Genomic DNA, 18,483 nt, shown 5'->3' with positions numbered 1-18,483 from the left:
TGAGCAGAGGTCTCTTTTTTTCCTCTTGTACTTTTCCATTGTAGTGTACATTTCAGTTTTTTCTGTAATGCAACCGTTTTCTGACTTGTATCCCCATGTGATGTCTGTGTTGTGTGTGTAAGGTCGGGGGGCGGGTTCATTCCACTGCAGGGCAACCTGCCACTGCATGTGGCGAATAAAATTTAAACTTGAACTTGAAATATTACTGTTTGTGTCTTCTACATGATATATTTAACTAACGATTTTTATTGTGACAACCAACGATTTGTACAGGAAAATAATTACTTTTAACAAGGTTGCCCAAACTTTTGCATCATATTGGTATATTTTGTCATTAGTACAATATGAAATAAATTCTACTTGTGTCAAGTCGTGTGTCAACATTTGCTGTGTAGTAGAACAGAGACATTAGTCATTACAAATGTTTATTGGAAAAAATATATAAATTCACTAACAAAAACATTAAACATAAATATATAAAATTTAACTATTTACAGAGAGATAGGAATAAAAAGGACCCAGCTTGGAGTGGAAGAGCCTCAGGGAGAAGGAGGAGAAAAATAACAACATTGTTTCTGCCCTGGAGAGCTGCTGCCTCATCAGAAAACTACTGATCATTAGGGTCCAATGTTTCCAAATTTAACACAGCTGTGCTGTTTTCAAAAGCTAATTTACACATTTGAAATTTCACAAATTCTCGTGTCTGAGGCGGCATGCTCTCCAGAGCAGGAACAAGGCCGAGGAGGAAATGTTCTGTTGGAGACTGGCGTGGCCTCTTTAGGGACTCCAGGATGGCCAGCTCCACCGCCGATGGACCGTCCTGGGACCCGTCCTGGGACCCGTCCCTCGACCGCCTTCGAGCTGTCCTCCTCTGTGGGCCTGTAAAACACAGCACAAAACAACACAAAGTAATGAGAAGGCTGCTACTAGATTTTCATTTTCAACATTGAAAAAAAAAAACAGGATATAAACAGATTGGTTGTAGATATTTAGTAAAGGTAATCACAAGGGAATCCAAGCAAGTAAAAAGCTGTCAGTGCTTGATGTACATACCTGTGGGTGCAGCAGCAGGAGTGGAGGGACCAGGGACTGGGGAGCCAGGTGAAGCAACAGGGGATGACTCTGCTGCATAATCAGTTGACTCTATCAAGACAATATTAAATGTTAACAGGTTGAAGACAATATTCATAGAGAAATTATATACAGTGGTCCCTCATTTATTGCAGCACATGAACAGTAGTCGCAGTTCTCACAAGTTGATTCTCAAAGTGCAAACCTTTGTCGATTTTAAAACGTAAAAGTATTATTATGCCGCGCTTTTTCTCCATCTACGGCGCCACTTTAGTGCGCCTTTTTCCCTCGCGGTGCAGGTGTGTATTTCCGAATGAGGGTCATAGTTATGAGTGTTTTTGTGCTGTTTTTTCTATTAGACATGATGGTTATCAAAACCAAACATGATAAGTTTGGCAAGCGCAGGAGACATTGGGCTGCAGAATGCAATGCGCATTGTTGACAGCTGTAAGGTGCAATAAAAAAATAAAAAAAACAGCGAAAAGGCGAGGCAGTGATGGATGAACAGGGACGACTGTATACTGTTTATTAATAAACAAAATATATTCCTATATGACAACACGCATAAATTAACTGCCTACATTAATTCACTGTAAACATACCTTCTGACTGACACTCCCCTGCTGCCTCTCCGGGCTGTCCCTGGTCCTCGGGGAGGAAGTTCTCCACGGTCTGCACCATATTACAGCAAGTCTCCCGCGGGGTGAGGAAGGGGTCCAGAAACCCCATGACCGCGAAGAACTTCCATCTCCTCCCCGATCCTGCTGCAGACCCACTCCTCTTCTCCTTCTCTGTCCTCTTCTCCTTATTATACGTGTCCCTGAGGCTATTCCACTTTCTCCTGCAGATGTCCTCTGAATAAACACATTATCTTGTTAGCGGAAAGGTATTTGTACATCAGTGGGAAAATAGCGGGACCGTAGGCGGGCTTGCTAGCTTTTGCGCGGCTTCATCGGGTCAGTCTGAAAATTAAAAAGAAGAATGAATGAACTTACCAGGTTGCCCGATCTCCTCACTTATGTGCCTCCAAGCTCGGTCCTTTTTATTCCTGTCTCGGTAGAAGTAGCAGCTAGCATCATATAGCTCTGGATGATTAGCCACGGCACTGATGAGCTTTTCCTCCATACTGAATGAAGAATGAAGGGCTTTGGCTGGACCTGCCCCTTTGACCTAGGTCAGAGCACGTCACCAGGCTCCTGATTGGTTGTCGCGGCGCGATTTGATGCTGGAGTTTTCGGAGATTTTTCCAACTCGAGCGGTATGCACAAAATGCAACACAAAAACTGATGGGCGTGGGGTGTTTTGCAAGTCAAACGTGCAAGACGCGGTACACTGATGATCCACAACAGACTGTCATGGAATAACAGGGAAAAAAGTAGCAGTAAAAACGCTGGTTAAAAGATAGAACTTTGGATCAGAAGCAATAAGTAAATAATTAAAACTCAGGTTTGTTTTCCTGTATTAGAATTTGTACTTTGCATGTTGTGGGAGTGGGGCACATTGAAGAGATTTGCGGTCTTTGTAGATACGGAGCTAATGAGTGGAACACAAAGCATACTGGAAGCTGAAGGACCTGGTAGTCCCAGCGTGGAGCCGCTCCAGATGGATGGATTCCTGTGAAAATATTTTGTTTTATTTCATACTTTTAGTTGTGGATAAATTTTAGCTCCATGTTGGCATTAGTTGAGCATGTGGGCAGATTATTTAAAAAATCTTCATAAATTTCTAAAATCGTAATTAACTTTAAACATTGCTTAAGTCTCTCTGATCTTCTAAAACGTCCAACCATGCTGGATACAATGTCACCATCTGTTACAGTGTAACTGTGTAGCCTTGCTGACAGCTTTGTTTTAAGGATGGGTTTTGTGTGGCTCAGCTGTCAACTTAATAACCCAACAATAACATAAGCCATCAACACAATGTGGCGAGTAGAGAAACTCCATATTCAAAGAGTCCCTGTGGTTTCTAAAGTGTGTTTCTGAGCAGCGGAGCCAGATGTCAGAACTCATGGTCCTGCAAAAACAAGTGCAGACTAAATGGAACGACACATTAAAACAACAATTTAAAACTTCGTCTATTACCATCTTCTACTGATGGCTTCAATTTTGCTTGAGGCATGGCTTGTAAGTAATGCTATGCATTTTATAATAGGCTATTTAATGCCCTCCGTACATCAAGAAAAAAAAAACGTGTAGAACACAAGCAGCTGGAATTACCATTAGGACTTTTCAGGTCTTTCATGTGTGGGTGCTTCACATCTTTCCATTTCTCCTTTATTCCATATCCCCGTATGAGCCGGCTCGAGCCAACCAGCCAATGAATGTACATCATTATTGATTTACACACTGCCTGAACATCAGTTCTTCTGCTTATTTTCCTGCTGTAAATGTGTGTGAGTTCTCAAATGGGAATGTGTGGTATCGATGGATACAGTGACTGGAGGGAAGCCAGTTTGGTTTTGATTTCTAAATGTGAGGTTGGCACTCTCATCCTGTTTGGACCATATTTATTCCTCAGCCCACACAGGACATTGCAAATGTCAGAGACAACATAATTCGGGGTTCCTTTGGGCATGATTTGCCAATAACCAATAAGAGCACAGCAGTTTGGTGAGGGATATTTGAGATTAGGTTTATCGAGGAAGGATCCATTCACACAGAGGGTCTGTGGAGGACTGTATGCAGCATTAGATTACAGTAATTTTATTTATACAACCCCTAATGCAAAAAGGAAAGCTGGGACAGAGTGTAAAATAAATGAAAAGAGAGTGCAATGAGTTCCAAATATTATACATACTATATTATTTTACTCACAATAAGCTACTTTCAGCTACACCCTTATTAACACAGGATCACTACAGCAGGTATAGGTCTGCATGTTTCATTTGGCAGATTTTTATGCACTTCCTGATGCAACTCCCATGGTATTTGTGTCTCCTCCCAGGCAACTTGTCAGGCAAGTAAGAATGGGGAAGAAAGGTGATTTAAGTGGTCGTAGGTGCCAGACGTCTGGTCTGGGTATTTCAGAAACTACAATTTCACCGTAAACTCAAGGGTTTGCAGAAAGTCATCTAAAAAAAGAAAAAATATCCAGTGAGCATCAGTTCTCTGAAAATGTCTTGTTTATGCCAGAGGTCAGAAGAGAAAGGCCGGACAGAGGTGATAAGAATGCAACAGTAACTCAAATAGCCCCTCAAGAACAGACAGCTGAGGTTTAGCGATGCCCAGTCTAAGGAGTGTTGATTTCTGCTATAACATTTGGATGGCAGCTGGAAGCAGCTCAATTTATCTCAAACTGATTTCTTGACAATCAGACTGAGTCCAGTACTCCACTGGCTTCCACAGTCATGAGATCTCAGTCCAATAAAGCATCTTTGGGATGTGCCAGAACAAGGGATTTGCATCATGAATGTGCAGCTGACAAATCCAATCATTTCAATATGGAGCAAAACCTCTGAGGCGTGTTTCCAACACCTTGTTAAATCTATTCCACAAGGATTTAAAGCAGCTCTGAATGGGAACGGTGTACTTGGGATACTTAGGCCATACCTCATCTTTAAACATTTTGCAGTGCAATGTCATAGCTGAATGACGTTCTGATGCCTTGATCTTCTTGCATCTAATCCTACAGGATTGCTAGCACATCTCTGTCTATGTCCACACAGAATCAGCAGTCAGTCCATGAGTGCACTGGGCCAAGCAGTGTGGAGGGAAAAACTACAGGTGTAAGAAAAGAGCAAAGGTAGAGCTGAGAGCACAGTAAAAGGTGGAAAGCACTAGAAGAAAGTGGGACGAAATGTTAACACATAAGGGACATCAGCAGGACCACTCACTGTATGTCACAACTACTCTTCTATATTGAGTTTGGGTTTAAAAAAAATAGAGAAAGTTAAAAGGCATCTGTGCTCGAGTGAGACAGTGGTGAAGAGTCTTTTTTTTTTCCTGCAACCAAGCAACAAATGACACACAGACTGAAGCTAGAGATGTTTTTATTGTGAATATTCCAGTGGTGAGTGTACGTTTGAGCTGTGGTTGGGCTGAGCAGAGTGAGTGTGGACTGACAGCAGAGTGAGAGCAGAGTGGGAGAGGGTGGGCAGCTAGTTCTCGAAGTGACAACCAAATGCTGGCAAACTGGCAGGCTGCTATGAGGTGGCAAGTCTTAACACAAACATCATAACAGAGTAAAAGATCCGAGTGACGTGGCCTAGGATAACTAACACAATGTGTGACTACACAGGTGGAGAATGACTTTAGAGCTGATGCAGGAGGATGAGCTGATGAATTACAATCAAGAAGCTTTCTTATTATCTGTCAAAGGTTTTGGATGGAGCTTTTATATGCAATTATGAACTTACTTTAGAAGCACCAATGGCAGACTATTTTTAAGGAAACACACATAAAAATGTGAGTGCAGTATCAGCATTTTCATCTAAATCTTAGCAAGGAAGCATTATCAGATTTTTAAAAAATGATATTCATGTTAAATGTGAAAGTGGTCAGATCTGGACCTAAACTGGGCTTTAAATTTAAGATTTAAAGTAAGCAAATTCCTGTGACGGACTAGTGACCTGTCCAGGGTGTACCGCATCTCGAATTGGATAAGCAGAAGAGGAAGGATGGATGGATACTCTGGCATTTGTTCACATCTCTCTACTTCAGCTACATTTGCCACGCTTCAAAATTCACTCTCCATCACTGTTGTGATGTAACGAGGAGCAGTGCTGCCTTTCAGTTCTAAATGAAATGTTGTTTTTAATGTGGAGGCTTCACTACCCAGCAGGGATAAAAAATAATATAGCCTCCATTAGGTTTCTTATTTCATGATTATCATCCTCTCAGACAATGTGAATTCGCTGAAGTACGCACACCACATGTTATAATGAATGCAAATGGATAACCTTCTCTTTCTTTTAAGTTCCAAGTTTTCACTGATGTGGGTACAGATTTAATTCATAACATCAGTTTAACAGCAGAACTCCACTGTGGCCTTAGGTTCTGGTTCAGTCTTTGGAAGCACTAGTTGGACATTTGCTGACATTATTTCAGCCTTTTGTTGTCGCAGCTTATCTGCATATTGGTCTTTTTTTGGCATGGAATATATTAACTCTTCTGTATCCACTTGGCAAATCTCATCAGTTGTGCCTCTCAAAGCCATTTTGAAACCAGCTTTCCACTGCAGCTCCTTTCAGTGCTGTATCTGACTTCATTAGTGTAAAATCTCTTGTAATTGATGCCTGCTCAGTTTTGTGGTGGAGATCTTGTTGCTGCTCTCTCCACCTTTGGCTTAGCATGCATGTCCACAGAAGGCCGTGGAGGTCCCAGAACAGAGCATGTACAGTAATCGGCATATCTCTTTGGCTCTCGGAGGAGGCGGACGTATCGTTCACCCTCTCCCTCCCTTATCTTCCCTGCTGCTGCTTCTATGTCTTTGTCTAGTCTCGTCTAACGCTAACCCTCAAAGAGTTTTGTTCTCTAAAACCTAAACAATTATGGATTTCATCAACTGGTCCCATAATGAAATTGAAACCTTCCTGGGCTTGGGAGAGCCCGAATGTCCTGTGGAGACGTTTGCTGTCGGATACTCGATGGTCGGTTGAGTCGTGTGTGCGTTTTTGTTGACATGTTAATCTAAAGGTAATCTGCTGCTTCATTTCACTGAAACAAAACATGGAGTGCACGCTGAATAGCAAAACGATTTTGAATTTTGAATTAATTTTGAATGTGTGAGACCCCGGCTCTTCTTCATCTCAGTGTGCGCCTCTGATGTGAAATTGTGAATGCTACATCAGTATCACATACCCATGAACATGGGTGGGAGGGCCTCTGTATGTCCTGCTCTGTTGCCTGGGTGATAAAACACCCCTGTGTTATGTACTGCAAGATGTATTTTAGCTTAAAGATTTCTTCTTTTTTTTTTAATCTTGAGTCATTTTTTCATTCTGTTTTCATAGTTTTCCAAAAGTGATTAGAGCAAATTAACTAAAACACATTTCCTAAGAACAATCTTCGATGGATGTTAAAATGTGTTTCCTGTGTTTTCTTTGAAATTCCTCAGAGGAAAGGATAAATCCCAACACTAGATCAGTTTAAAGAGTTTTACGATGCACAGAGGAGGTCTCATTGATTCAAACGTAAAGCGTCAAACGTCATAATCTACCACACTGACAGCGATCAGTTCATAAAGCAGAACTCAAGGATAAACTGTGCATGAGCTCCCGTTTTTTCATCTAATCAGCAGCTGGAAAAGTCAGATCGATATATAAACTGCCACCAGCTGGTTTTCTGTGAGTATTCAATGGGATCACTTTGAGGTTATTCAGTTTCTGTTTCTGAAGGGACTCTGTGAGGCCATCACCATGTCCTTAATCTATGTTGTTTTCTTGCTTGTTTAACATTTTAATAGGAATGTGGTAGACGATGCTCCACATTAGTATTTGTGCTGTGTTCCCTATGGAAGTAGCTTTAATCCATTAAAATTAATGTAGAAATCAACTGCACATGTTTTTGACAAAGTCATTGTGTGCATGTTTGAGTTTGGCAATAGACTTTTTGTAGGTCTCTGTGAGTGTGCATATATATGTATTTTTTGAGCATAGGCAGAGACAGGCTGCCTAGATAAAAGAGATGCTCCCTAATACATGTGTTTTCATCTCTGCAGGTCAATCATCCCTCCTCAGCTGGTTATTTGGCAACCCCAGGCCTTTACTGGTTCTGATGAAAAGGCAACAAAATGTACGACACAGCAGGCTTGGAAAGCAGTCAACACACAGTAACTACTCCCTAAGAGAAGGATACATTCCATCTGCAACTGCAAGAACATCTGATTGACTTTTAAAAGCAGCTTATGGAGACATGTTAGCCCTTCTCAATAGAGGCACAAAAGTTAAAATGTGTTGTTTATATCCATTTTTGCTAGAAACAGGTTGTTCAGGTGTCAGGTGGACACCATGATCCCCTCAACTAGCATGTCCCAGGTTTTTAACAGTTTCCATCAAGTTTTGCCATCAGGGAGGCATCTTTCTGTATCACAATGTATTCTGCAGCATGACAGCAATTCCACATTTACAGCTAGCTCTGCTACTATCTGATGTAGAGATAGACACAGCACCACGGTGAAGTGACTGAGGGGCAGTAACAAAAGAAGGGTTTGGGGCGAAATCTTGACAGTAGACTGCATATAAAAGAAGAACTTGTCAGTTAAAGGATGAAGCAAAAGCTTATCCAAAGGTTTTAACTCTAATGTGAGCCATATTTTGCAAAATTAGCATCAAACTGTATTTAATAACACCCAAAACGAACAACTGAGATTCCTTTTTGTAATTCTAATATGTAATTGCTGTCCATTAAAAAGGAGGAAGTTTTAAGGAACTTCTGCACAGTATATCCATCTTTTATATACAGTCTATGAGTCTGACTACAACTCCAAATCCCAAAAAACTTAAAGCAGAATGAAATTATTTGCAAATCACCTAAACCCATATTTTATTCTGTAACACACAGAAAATATATCAGATGTTTAAAATGAGAAAAGGTGGGAGTGTGGAAGTGGACCACAAAAGCAGATGAAAATACGGCAGGTCGACTTAAAACTTACAGTGTGCCTTTAATTGGCATAGATATACAGAACAGTCCATGGAAAAGTCCAAAAGGGTAACTAAATCCAGGAGTCCATGGAAAACCAAAGTAACCAGGAAACAGGAAGGGATAACAACAAAATGACAAGGTGCAAAGAACTGACTGGGCAGTAAATACAGTAAATACAGTACACTGGGAGATGATGGGAATAGGACACAGCTGCAGGAAACACACGGGTTCAAACAAAGACAACAGTAAAACAAGAGGAAGTAAATGTCTTGACGCATGCTCGGCCATCCCGTTTGATTATTTACAATGTTGCATTTTGCATTGCACTATTTTCTGAGAGGGTTAATCACGTGCCTTCTACTGAAAAATGAATACATATTAATAATATATTTATTTCACAGAAGTGGTGAAGCCATGTTCAGAGTTTAGCACTCTGAACATGGATGTGCATACAGACAAATCATAGAAGTTATGAACAATTGTAACAAAACATGACTGTTAAATTCATAGAAATAAGCCATGGGGCGTTATGACAATTTTAGGGAAAAGAAACACATAAAGAGCATAAAGATAAAAGAAATAAAAGAAATAAATTTTATTTGTTGGTGCCTTTCAAAGCATTCAAGGTTGCCTTACACCACAAAATTAATAACAAGAACAGCACCAAAGAGATTTAAAATCCAGGATTATTATGAATGTACTACATTAATGAAAACAGACGGATTCTAAGCTTCAATTTGAACTGTGTCAAAGAGTCTAGCAGATGGAGGTGAAATTGTAATAAGATCCAAATACACGGTGCAGGACAGCAAAAGGCTCTGCCACCCATGGTGTTAAAGCTGAAGTCAGGACCAGACTTACCCTATATTATTTACAAAAATCATATTATTATTTGTGTTTCTGCTCATGCCATGTAGCTCTCTCCATCAATCCATAAATCACAGTAAAAAGAATAGAATTAGGTTTAAAAAACTTATTTATTCCAAACAGAAAGCAAGGCTTTATAAAACCAACTGTTGTCCATCATTACAGTGTCTCATAGTTTGATGGAGACATATGCAAATAATCTTAATGTACATACAGCAGGGAACGGGACTGGATTAACTCATCTTCTACAGTTAAATAACTTTGAAGTTAGTGTTTCATTATTGTATTTCTGTCAGTATCTTTCATGTTTTTACTACTTAAAAAAAAATACAACAGAGGGCGAAGCTACTTTACGCTCCCTCGTGCAGGTCCATGTTGACATAAGTATGCTGTGGAGGCCACACACATTAGCTATATTACAATCATGATATCATCATAGTACCACAATATCTGCATTGTGTCCTAGGTCAACTTGGTTTTTTTTGTTTTGTTTGTTTGGCTGTTAACTGAGCTGTGTCCTTAAGGGGCATGGCAAACCCTCATAGCTGCTAATTAGAAACACATTTTTTGAAAGCTTAGTCATTTATTAGTCATTTATTTATCCAGGTAAAAATCTCATTGAGATTAAAAATCTAATTTCCTAAACAGACCTGGCATCATGGCAACAAAAGTCAAAAATACATGTGGCGCATAAGTACATAACATTACAACAAATACAATATCCCGATCAAACATGTGAAAAATATACAATAACAGATCAATTAAAACCAACATTAAAAAACAATCACACTGAGTAAACAAGCTTTTCTCTCGTTTAAGATTAAACTTAAACGAAACTTTTTCCCTTCTTTTCTTTAAAGTAAAATAGTGTTTGCCTTTCTTTTCAGTTGTTGTCTTTTTTAAAATATTGTCTTTTCTCTTTTATTGTTGCTTTTTGCACCTCAGAGCCAAACCGAATCATTTTTCCTGCACCTGCAGTTGCAGGTTTTGTTTTTACATGAGAGGAGTCGCATTCCAGCTGCAACTCTTTCATCAGGATAGTTTCTGAGTGGATTTGGTTTGGACTACATGGATGTACAGTGTCACACATCTGAGAGTGCTGATGATGCTGCTGGTCTTTCAGATTTCAAATGAAAGCCAGGCTGATGTTTCTTTCATCTTATGCCCTGCCTTGTCATATCTCCTGCTCCTGTGTCAGTCGAACTTGGATAGCACATCTAGACTCATGCCTGCTGCTAAACGCTGTATTGCTGCTTTACTCTTAAGATTTAGAGAAACACATAAAGAGTATAAAGAAAGATATATGAAACATGATTTTTAAACTGGTCACTAATACGATAACTTGTTTTAAGTTTTTAAAAGACTGCTAGAATGTGGTCTTTGCAGTTTTAATCTAGAAGCAAGGATTTTGTATGTAATTAATTTTTTTTAAAGTCACTTTTGAAAAGTGAGTTATTCTTAATGTTTCAAATACTTGCTAAAAATAGCACTGAGATTCTTAGGGCATAATTTGCCTGCGAGGGAAACCTTTACTGACTGACTTCCTTAGTGAAAACAAGCATAGCCAAGCACAGAAATCTCAGTTTTGCTCATTTTGAGGCGCAAGACATTTTGAAACATCCAAATAGTAATTGTAGTTAAACAATCATTAAGGTTGAGCTTAATATAGAAGAACCAAGGTAGCATAGACGTACCTGACTCTTTCTTTGATACACCTTGCTAGTACTGGGTTGGGCCTTGTTTTTCATAGCACAGATTCAACAAAGGTGCTGGAAGCATTCCTCAGAGAATCCTCAGAGAATCTGGTCCATGTTGATTTGATAGCATCACACAGCTGCTACAGTTCTGTCGGTGGTACATCCATGACATGAGTCTCCCGTTCCACCACGTCTCTAAGGTTCTCTACTAAATTGAGATTTGATGACTGTGAAGACCATTTCAGTAGAGTTAACTCATTGTTAAGTTCCAAAAACCACTTTGAGATGATCTGAGCTTTGTAACATGGTGCTTGAGCACCGCCTGAGCTACAGCCACCCCAATTACCATGATTGCTGGAACCAGACGTACCCTCTAATGGATCCTCGTTAAAAGGTATGAACTGTATTCATTCCAGTTACAGGGTCTCGAAGAAGTCCTGTATTTTTATTGTTCGTCACTACCTCCTCCAGTCAGGAGTGGGTCATTTGCGCACCTGCTGCCTGGCGGCATCGATCCATGGAGCTTTTGTGTTGTTTACACTAAATTACCCTACCTTGCATATGTAGCAGCACAAATCAAGAGCCATCAGGCAAAGTTTTACCTGTCTTCAATTTTGTCCAATTTTGATGAGCCAACTGCAATCACAGTTTCCAGTTCTTAGCTGACAAAAGTTGTATCTAGTGTGGTCTTCTGCTGCTGTACTGCATCTGCTTCATGTTTTCTATTCAGAAATGCTCTTCTGCATATCTTGGTTGTAGTAAGTGGTTATTTGAGTGACTCTCCATTCTCTTATGACTTATGATACCAATCAGATGTTTTTGCCCTGTCCCTCAGTGGATATTGTGTTTTTCAGACCATTATCTGTAAATTCTAGAGATAGTTGTGCAGGAAAACAGTTTCAGACCAACTTGTCACAACACCAACTTGTTACAACACCAACAGTCGTGCTACGTTCAGTCACTTCTGAATTCTGATGCTCAGTTTGAGCTTCAGCAGGTTTTCTATGTCTACAAGCCCAAAATGCAATGAGTTGATTCCACGAGACTGGCTGATTAGCATTAACGAGCAGCTGTACAAACGTAATTTTAGCCTTTGCAGATAGACTGCTTGGAATTTTTTTTTTTTAAACAATCTTGAGGGTGCTGCGCAGTATCTTAGCTGTTCCTTGGACTGCACTCTTCTGGACAGAGATCTTGGATGTTGTTCCTGGGATCTGCTGGAACCACTCGCCTAGCTTGGGAGTCACTGCACCTAGTACTCCGATTACCACTGGGACCACTGTTACCTTCACCCTCCACATCTTCTCAAGCTCTTCTCTGAGCCCTTGGTATTTCTCGAGTTTCTCGTGTTCCTTCTTCCTGATGTTGCTGTCATTTGGAACCGCTACATCGATCACTACGACCATTTTCTTCTGTTTGTCCACCACCACTATGTCCGATGTTTAGCCACCACCATTTTGTCCATCTGTATTTGGAAGTCCCACAGGATCTTAGCTCGGTCATTCTCGACCACCCTCGGCAGTCTCCCTCGGGACTTCCAAGCCATACTCAACACAGATGTTTCTGTTTACTATGCCGGCCACTTGGTTATGGTGTTTCATGTAAGGAAGTCAGATTTTCTGTGTTATGCATTTTGGTTTGTAAGTTCAGGGCATTTTCTTCTCCACAGGACATTTTTCATTTTTTGAAACCTGCATTGTGTATGTCTACGTATATTTTCTTTCCTGTCTTTCAGTGGAATAGTAACAAACTAGCAGCAGAAATATTGCACATAAAAAACACATGAAAACAAAAACCTGCTTACTAAAACACAGTTTGGACATACAAGCACTGTTCAAAGTCCAAAATTCTACAAATGACCTTTTCATTCCCATCCTCAGTCTTACATGAGAACTACATAATTAACCACGACACATTGCTGCATTAGTTAGGCAGGTATAGGGTGAAGAGCAGTGAGCTATGAAAGTTGCATTTACATGTACATAGACAAACCAACGTTTTTAATTTCTGTTGGAAGAACCAGTGAATATCTAAATCGAAATCATTTTTATCCACACATCAAGCCAAAGCGAGTTGTGCAAGTGCTTCAGCCTGTTACTGCTGCAAAGCTAAGGACAGCTTAATTCAGAATTGACACTAGATGTTATTATCTAAGTATGACATGCCTTCTTCCTGACCCGGACCCTCTGACACTGCCAGCATGTTAAAATAAATAGAAACCACTTTTATTCTTTGAGGCTATATTGCCTTAGTGTGTTTTTAACATCCTCTATGTCTGTTCACAGCACTCCTCCACTTTGTAATTTTATTGAAAGCATTGGAGCGGCACATTGTCGTCTTCATTGACTTGGCACTCTGCCCTTTCTTGCCTTTGTGAGGCAAAATCAAGTCAACAATACAATCGTCCACAGACCATCAATGTGTTGCACTTTGTGTGATCAAATGTAAGTGCCCTATTAACCCTGAATTACCAAATGTGTAGCATCAACGTCCACATCCACAGTGACAGTGTGCTCATGTTTAAATAGGTTCTTCTTAATACGACCAAACTCTAGACTAGAACTGTTCAGTGTAGAAGGCTATGAAATAAAAACAGCATTACTGCTGAGAAGCAACCTATTTCAGGAAAAACTGAGTCATCATCATTTTCCTTGTATGAGCAGAGTGGGAAATGGGTCCAGGAGCCTTTACTGAATGAAACAAGCTAAAAAGATGAATAATTTTAATTTGTGAGGCAACGCTGAATGTTCACATGAATACTGGAGTGTGTGCTCTTATGCGTACGTGTATGAGGTTATGATAAATGCTATTATCATAAATCATGATAGAGTGCTCCCCTTTGGATGAAGTAGAGATTTTATAGCACACTTGGGCTTTACCTTTGTTATGATTAAAACTACGACTAGGTATAAAGCCTGTCATCCACATATTAAACAAATATGTAAGACTGCTTTCTTGCATTTGCGCAACATCTCTAAAATTAGAAATATCCTGTCTCAGAGTGACGCTGAAAAACTAGTTCATGCATTTATTACTTCCAGGCTGGACTACTGTAATTCATTATTATCAGGATGTCCTAAAAACTCGCTGAAAAGCCTTCAGTTAATCCAAAATGCTGCAGCAAGAGTCCTGACGGGGACTAGAAAGAGAGAGCAGATTTCTCCTGTTTTGGCTTCCCTTCTTTGGCTTCCTGTTAAATCCAGAATTGAATTCAAAATCCTGCTCCTCACATACAAGGTCTTAAATAATCAGGCCCCATCTTATCTTAATGACCTTGTAGTACCATATCACCCTATTAGAGCACTTCGCTCTCACACTGCAGGCCTACTTGTTGTTCCTAGAGCATTTAAAAGTAGAATGGGAGGGAGAGCCTTCAGTTTTCAGGCCCCTCTTCTGTGGAACCAGCTTCCAGTTTGGATTCGGGAGACAGACACTATCTCTACTTTCAAGATTAGGCTTAAAACTTTCCTTTTTGCTAAAGCATATAGTTAGGGCTGGACCAGGTGACCCTGAATCCTCCCTTAGTTATGCTGCAATAGACGTAGACTGCCGGGGATTCCCATGATGCATTGAGTTTTTCCTTTCCAGTCACCTTTCTCACTCACTATGTATTAACAGACCTCTCTGCATTGAATCATATCTGTTATTAACCTCTGTCTCTCTTCCACAGCATGTCTTTATCCTGTCTTCCTTCTCTCACCCCAACCGGTCTTAGGAGATGGCCGCCCCTCCCTGAGCCTGGTTCTGCCAGAGGTTTCTTCCTGTTAAAATTGAGTTTTTCCTTCCCACTGTTGACAGAGTGCTTGCTCATAGGGGGTCATATGATTGTTGGGCTTTTCTCTGTATCTACTGTACAATATAAAGCGCCTTGAGGTGACTTTTGTTGTGATTTGGCGCTATATAAATAAAATTGAATTGAATTGAAATGTCTTTGTCTGTTTTATAAGATGGCAATTCTCCAAGTAGACAGTTTTAGCAACAATGGACTGTGAGGGTTACTCAGGAAAAGTCATTTATTACATGTTACCAGTGTTGGGGAGTAACGGAATACATGTACCGCCGTTACGTATTTAAAATACAAAATATGAGTAACTGTATTCCGTTACAGTTACCGTTTAAAAAGGTGGTATTTAGAATACAATTACTTTGTTGAAATAAATGGATTACACGGCGGTACTTCCCTGTTTCATATTGTGGCGGGTCAGGCCTGTTTGGGTTTTGTTTGACAGCTACGTTCTGTTGTTCCAGGCGGGCAGCGTTACGGTTGCCATGGTTACAGGGTGACGCTCTCTCTCTGCGTGTTTCCTGGGTGAGAGAGACTTTTTGTTATTGTTGTTGTGCTAAGCTAATAGGCAGAATGCTACCGGTATAGCTCTAAAGACTGTAGCATCATAGGCAGTGTAGTCCGTGCTGCAGGGAGAATGGACTGCCATACCCGTTATGTGTCTGTGAGCGAGGGAAGGAGAAAAAGGAAAAGTACGAGCTGTCATCGAGCAAAAACTGGAGCTGGAAGCATGTAAATATAACAATAACCACTGCAGCCAAGAAGAGAGCCTGACGAGCCCAGTTGTAAGTAAGCTATTAAGACTCGACTGTACACCGTGTTCGTGTTTTCCTCTGAAACAATAAGTTCTGTTGGAGCAGCCTTTCAACGCCTCTCTCTGTCTCTCGCTAGCAAAGTTGACCCAGACAACAAAGTAAAGCTAGTTTTCGGCTATGAGCCCCACACAGAACCCATATTAGTCAGAGGTCCCTTTACTACGGTTCGGAGCCGCGAACCTTCAGTAACAGTAATAAATCACAGCAATAGTACATTCACAGTTGTAAACAGCATGATAATATATTAAGTAATCCAAAGTATTCAGAATATGTTACTCTCATTGAGTAACGTAACGGAATACGTTACAGAATACATTTTAGGGCATGTATTCTGTATTCTGTAATGGAATACATTTTAAAAGTAACCTTCCCAACACTGCATGTTACTCATTACTTTTCTTAAAAGTAATGCATTATGTTTCTTAATTACTTGCCATGACATTATCATTACTTCATGAAATGACCTGAAATGTATTGTTTCATAATTACCAGGTAATAATGTAAACCTATACAGTCCCACACACCAACACAAATTTATATTTTAATCAGGATGCACATTTAATCTTTCTTCTAGTGTTTATGAACACAAAGCCAGCAACACAAAGAAAGCTAAACCAGCTCAAAGACACTTTGAAGCGATTGTCACAGTGATTCTACTCTGAAAACACCAACAGGTACAAACGGGAGCTACAAGCCTGCTCATCACTGTGTTTGTTACCTGTTGAAGATCAGGCTCTGCTCTGCACACACTCAGCCGTATCATCACATTGGGTTCTTGGCTAGCTTTTTCGCAAAGAGCCAAACTTGCGTTAGCAGTATACAGTGCTTCTGTCCTGAATGCAGTTTGAACATTACCATCACGCGCTTGTGCTTTTAAGCAATAAAAACAAAAGTAATGTCCACATTTCTGCTTCTGACCACCCCAACCGAGCTAGCGGTCTGCAGATCAATACTGAAATATCAATTCTTCAAATACCCGATATTTATGTTCTAGAATCAATTCTCATCTTAAAATATCAATATTTTTGTAATTTGGGGTATTTTTTCATTAACAGGAACACAGTAGAAAGTACCTGTATTACTGGGACCATCTGAATGACTGGTAGGAACTACTTCTTCTGCCTGTCATAGTGAAATACAGCTGTATAAATGCATCATAGCTCACGTGTGCTCATTCACGTACTTGGTAGGGCCACAGAACTATTAAACACAAACACAAGTAAGTTATTATCACACAGAAGATGATGACAAGCTTATGATGAGGTGAACTGAATAGGAGAGGGACAGGTGCTGCTAGGGTGATATCACTCAAATGGATTATATATGCTAGGTGTCATTGAAATATACAGCATACCTACAGTAAAACAGCCTTTAGAGTTTAAAATATAAAAATACAACTTAAAACATTTCATACATACGACAGATAGACAATAACAGGCATCTATAAAACGTCTCAGCTGTGTTATTATTTTCAGTCAGTCGCATTTGTTTTGAGTGATTGTTAATTGAATATTTTCAAATGTAGGTATTGACTTTTGGGTGGGGGGGGGGGGGGGGTTATTTTGTACATGGTAATTCTTCATAATCAAACAATAAGAACAAGTAGTCTGGTGTCTTGTATTCAATGTAAAGGTATAATTTGAAATACACTACTTTTTATTTAGATTTTCCAAACACATTAGGTTTTTGTGTAAAGTATCAGTATCCATTCAGCATCGTTGATACTAGCCGGAATTTTACTGTTGATCCGATCGGAAAGGAAATCAGTGGTTATCGCACATCATTAACACAAACTGAAATCAGCTGATTGCAGCACAAGTGCACAGAAACAAAAAAGCTTGCTTGTGTGTTGTTGTTTTGTTTTGTTTTGCTTTTTCTTTCAAGTACCATCATAATTGTAACAGTAACATAACAACTGAATTTAGTGGACTAAAGCATTACTGAAAAATGTGCACATGCAGTATCAACACAATAAACGTTCCAGCATTAGACAAACTCAAACAGAATTGATTCCAACATCCATGGGTGTTGTTTCTGTTTGGCTACTCACTCCTTTATTACTCACTCCACTCACGCCTTTATTTAGCCCCAAATGATCAAGCTGTTTAAAGGGCACTAAGGGCCTGCACAAAGGCCCAGTATATGATAAACAAAGCTTTTCGACTGGAAATCATGCAAAGCTACTTCAGCAGAGTCCAATAATAACATCAAGCAAAAAACAGCAGAATTGATATGTGTCTGTCTGCGTCCTGGAGAATAAACATTGTACCTGTTTTATTATTTGGGTAGCATCAGCCCTGGTCTTACAAGAATAAGATCTCTTATACTGAGGACACAAGTGTCTGTTCCTCAGTCTAATAGTTGTGAACTTCACAACTATTAGACTTTTCTTAATTTACAGATATGAAAAATAAACCACCACATCTGACACTGAGTGACCATTTTGACTGAGGAAACGTTCATATTAGGCCTCCTTCACTAACATTTTCATAGAGATTTTCTTCATTTGCACACTAAAAAGGTGTAGGTGCAAAATTAGCATCTGTTTCAGGACACATCCACAGCAACACCACAGTTTCCAGTCTGTTGGATCACCTCCACCCCTCCCTTCAGGAGGAAAGCACTAAAATTGCTGCAATAGAGAAGCCTGGCCACTTATCCAAAAA

The 18,483-nt window shown here is 39.9% G+C and overlaps 1 protein-coding gene across 1 annotated transcript; it reads right to left on the bottom strand.

Moving 5' to 3' along the window:
• Window positions 1–412: 412 nt before the first annotated feature.
• LOC148100142 (uncharacterized) lies at window positions 413–2,197 on the bottom strand. Its single transcript, XM_087848672.1, has 4 exons — window positions 2,067–2,197; window positions 1,674–1,925; window positions 1,054–1,143; window positions 413–879 (listed from the first exon to the last, which is right to left on the bottom strand). The coding sequence occupies exons 1-4, from the start codon at window positions 2,194–2,196 to the stop codon at window positions 608–610; spliced, it is 744 nt and encodes a 247-aa protein (XP_087704798.1). The 5' UTR covers window position 2,197; the 3' UTR covers window positions 413–607.
• Between the last annotated feature and the right edge of the window lie 16,286 nt (window positions 2,198–18,483).

This window comes from Neolamprologus brichardi, chromosome 12 (genome assembly GCF_056152115.1).
Source record: "Neolamprologus brichardi isolate AB-2024 chromosome 12, ASM5615211v1, whole genome shotgun sequence".
In the NCBI taxonomy this organism is placed as follows: Eukaryota; Metazoa; Chordata; class Actinopteri; order Cichliformes; family Cichlidae; genus Neolamprologus; species Neolamprologus brichardi.
This window is presented reverse-complemented; position numbering and strand designations above follow the sequence as displayed.